This window comes from Sceloporus undulatus, unplaced genomic scaffold, assembly GCF_019175285.1.
Source record: "Sceloporus undulatus isolate JIND9_A2432 ecotype Alabama unplaced genomic scaffold, SceUnd_v1.1 scaffold_2514, whole genome shotgun sequence".
Taxonomy (NCBI): domain Eukaryota; kingdom Metazoa; phylum Chordata; class Lepidosauria; order Squamata; family Phrynosomatidae; genus Sceloporus; species Sceloporus undulatus.
The window spans coordinates 527-4,547 of NW_024805434.1; the positions used below are offsets into that span (position 1 = coordinate 527).

At 37.7% G+C, this 4,021-nt stretch overlaps 1 protein-coding gene across 1 annotated transcript; it reads right to left on the reverse strand.

Annotated features, from left to right (window-relative positions):
- Positions 1 to 380: 380 nt before the first annotated feature.
- Positions 381 to 2,734, reverse strand: LOC121917986 (pulmonary surfactant-associated protein A-like; the record flags this gene model as incomplete). The annotated part of the gene is made up of 2 exons (XM_042444103.1): positions 381 to 778; positions 2,657 to 2,734. Coding segments are annotated over 2 exons (455 nt in total), but the record flags the coding sequence as incomplete, so codon positions are not given.
- Between the last annotated feature and the right edge of the window lie 1,287 nt (positions 2,735 to 4,021).

Sequence of the window (4,021 nt, forward strand, 5' to 3'; positions counted from 1 at the left end):
TCTTGTCATCAAAATATCTAAATGTGCATTTAAACATCATGTTTCTGTTTTGTTTCACATCTCATTTTGTAAGGATTTCATCATCTTTGAGAAAAAGTAATATAGAAATCTTTATTTAATTTTAAAATCAACATCCAGCAGTCTTGGCAATCTTGATCTTCTTCATTCCACATGCCATGTCTGCATCAAAAATTCATCAATTCCATAACAGGCAACAGATTCTACCATGCTTACACTACTAATTTAATGATGGCTTTGTACCTAATTGACCATTTCAGCTGCCACAAACACCACTGTGACTTGTTGTCCTGTGACAACTGATGTATTAAAATCCCCAGAACCCACAACAATTACATTGGCTCACTTTTTGTAATTCAGACTTTTGTAATGGAAGAATGTATTTAAAATTCACAGACAACAAGACGATACTGGTTACATTTTTTGTCATTCCAGCCTCCATCGGTGTGCATCTCAACACAATTTTCTTTTCCCTTGCCATTTGGTTCATATCGACGCCAGTTGGTATAATTCATAGCTGTCCCATCCAAATACTCAAATTCTCCTCGAACAGTGCTCTCCTTGATTCCCAGGTAAGCATATTTATTTATCTCTTTCACAATCTCCCAAACAGCATTATTCTCCATGTCGTTCTTGGGTGTTGCAACAGACCCCCCAGAATAGTTGCATGTTTGGAGTGTAGTTTCAAAATCAACCACTTTTTCATTAGTAACAAATATTTTGTTTCCTGCTTTATGTATCATTCCTTTCAAAGCAAGAACTGCAAGAGAGAAGACAATGTATAATTATTTATTATTTACTATTACAACTGACATTCATACATGGAAGTCATCATTTGCATTTGCAGCCATCATCTAATGAATGTAAGGGTAAAAACTATAGATCAGTAAATATGCTGTTTAAAGTACACAGTGGGCCCTTGGTATGTGCTAGGGTTTGATTCCAGGACTCTCCCCACTTTGGATACTAAAATCCATGGATGGTCAAGTCCCACTAAATACAATGGCATAGTAGAATGCTTTCCCTTATATAAAATGGCAAAAATAAGATTTTCTTATTAGAATGAACATATATGAATTTCAAGCTGTGGATGGTTGAATCCATGGATAAAAAAATCTATGGATACAGAAAACTAACTGTAGCATGAAACATGCATTTCATTTTAAATACCTACTGCACATTTTAAAACAGCTTAAAGTAGATTTCTAGAATCTTTTGTTTTTCTTTAAGCACATGCCTCTGAAAACATTTTTTCTCAAAAGTTACTTATTAGAAATACAGTCTAACATGCTTTCTGATGGCCATCTGTCAGGGATGCTTTGATTGTGATTTCCTGCATGGCAGGGGGTTGGACTGGATGGCCTTTATGGTTTCTTCCAACTCTATGATTCTAAGAACTTTGTTGGAACAACCAGGAAGCATAAAATCTGGCTAATAGCAAAATTCTGATCTGCACTTTAACCTGTCAGGCTAGTTGATATCAGAATTTGCAATGAATTGATTCCGCAAGTAAATCCCCAGTATGTAATTTATTTTGCTGTCTTGTAATATTGTTAGGTAAAGGTAAAAGTAAAAGTTTCCCCTTTGACAAGATTGTCTAGTCATGGAGCGGTGCTTATCTTTGTTACTAAGCTGAAGGAGCCAGCATTGTCAAAGATGATTCTGTGGTCGTATGGCTAGCATGACTGCATGGAATGCTGTTACCTTCCCACCAAAGTGTTTCCAATTTATCTGCTTGCACATTTACATGCTTTTGAATTGCATGGTTGGCAGAAGCTGGGACTAGTGACGGGAGCTCACTCTGTGATGTGGCTCTTGGGTCTTGAACCGCTGACCTGTCAACCTTGCCATTTCCTGCTGTCTTGCAATATTGTTAGAAATTGTTATTTTTTTCAACAAATGGCAGCGGCATAAAATATTGCTGATGTTCTTTGTTTCAGGAAGCTAAAATAATATAGACTCAGTCCAGACAAGCCGAAAAGGACACCCTCGTCACGTGCAAGGGGTGCCTTGGGGCGGAGCTTCTAGACGCCCCTTGCCGCTCACACATGACAAGGGCGTCAAAATGGTAGCACCCTGTACAGATGGGTGCTGCCATTGTTATGTGCCGGATGCATAGCATGCACATGTTGCACTACTTTTATGATGTCGTGAGTGCGCCATTGGCATGGGGGCTGCATGATGCATACCCTGACTCTGCCGTCAAGCTGCCATCATGCCACCTGCCTGACTGCATGGTGGGCGGCATTACGGTGCTCCTTTGGTGCAGCATTTAGGTGCACTCCTTGGTTGCAGCATTCTACGTCCTGTTAATAGGCCTGAGTGTTTTCCCCACAGATGTTGATAATAATTTGAAAAATTACCACTGTGTCCTCTTAATTTCACATTTGGTTTGTAATTTGCAATATCTGTTAGAACAAAGGCAGCAGAGAGATCAAAGCAAGCAAGCAAACAAACAAACAAACAGATCCAATGGGAAGTGAAGCCTCTCAAAACATCTTCATCACTCTTAAACACTATTATTTATCTCTATCATTTGCCTCTCTAAACTTACCCACAGTTTCACATGATCATTTGCACATATTGTTTAAAAAGTATTAGGAAAAGCACAGAGCAAAGGAATTCATAAAGAGTTTACCTCCTTCAAGACTCAAGATTCTTTGCTTCAAACTTCTAAGGATTTCCTGCACTTCAGGATCAAGAAAAGCAGGACGGCCTGCATATTAATATAAAAAAGAGAACATTTCACTTGAGTTGCATAGCAAAGTCGATGTCTTTGGTATAAATATTGTCTTGACTACGTATGTAGCATGTCCAGCATAGGATAATTAACTTCAGTTTCTCAATGCTCACTGAATAATATTTCAGCCCAGCTTTTCAATGATCATTGAAAATTCATCAGTGACCCCTTATGAATTTCCCAGAGCTACTGGAGAATATCTTCAAATAGCTGTTTCCTGAGCATCGAAACTAGAAAGCTATTTCCATATTTCTTTTTTGTTATAAGCTTGAAGAAACACTCATAAAACTGTCATTTCAGTTTCTTTAATCCAATATTAGATGTGTGTATGCATGTATAGCTTCATCACTTTAACATTTGTAACTTGTGTTCTATGTGAAGCCTAATCTTCCATTAAAGGCATTTTGGTTAGTGAGCATGTGGCAAGAATGTTGTTGTTAACTGCCATCTAGTGGACTTCGACTTATGGTTACCCAATGAATGAGAGACTTCGAAGTCACCCTATCCTCAACAGTCCTTCTCAGGTCTTACAGACTCAGGGCCATGCAGTGGTGTCATTAGGGAGTGAGAAGGTTTGGCACGCACTGGGTGACATTCCAGAGGGTACATCTAGAGGGACTGAAACAACTGTATTGTATTGTACTTCCTGTTGTACACCGCTTTGATCTAATTTGAAAAAGCGGTATATAAATAAACATTATTATTATTATTATTATTATTATTAATAATAATAATAATTGCTGGGCAAGCAAGAAATGTAGTTCACTCCTTCCAGCACTGGGTGACACCAACCCTAGTATTGCCATTGGGACCATGGTTTTTATGATTGAGTCTATCAATCAGTAATGAAATTTTCCTCTTTTCCTACTGCCTTCTACATTGCCAAGTATCATTGTCTTTTCTAGTGAGTCATAGGAGAAATCTGCATGAGAAAGACAGTCATATGAACTGTTTACAGGACACTGTGATAATGCCTGTCATGGGATTGATAGAGATATATTGTTCTTTATGGAGCATTAACTATACAGTATCAGTTAGAAGACAACTTTTAGTCTGCACTTAATTCTTACCAAACAGCTGAACACTCCAGAGATAAGGATCACTTTCAAACTACATAACTATAGCACTATAAATAATAATAAATAAAGTTTTTATTTGTATACCGCACCTTCCTCAGATCAGGGCGGTTTACATACATTACATGACACATACAGTACTTTAAAACACAGTATACAGTATACAATAAAATAAAACCAGCAAAAA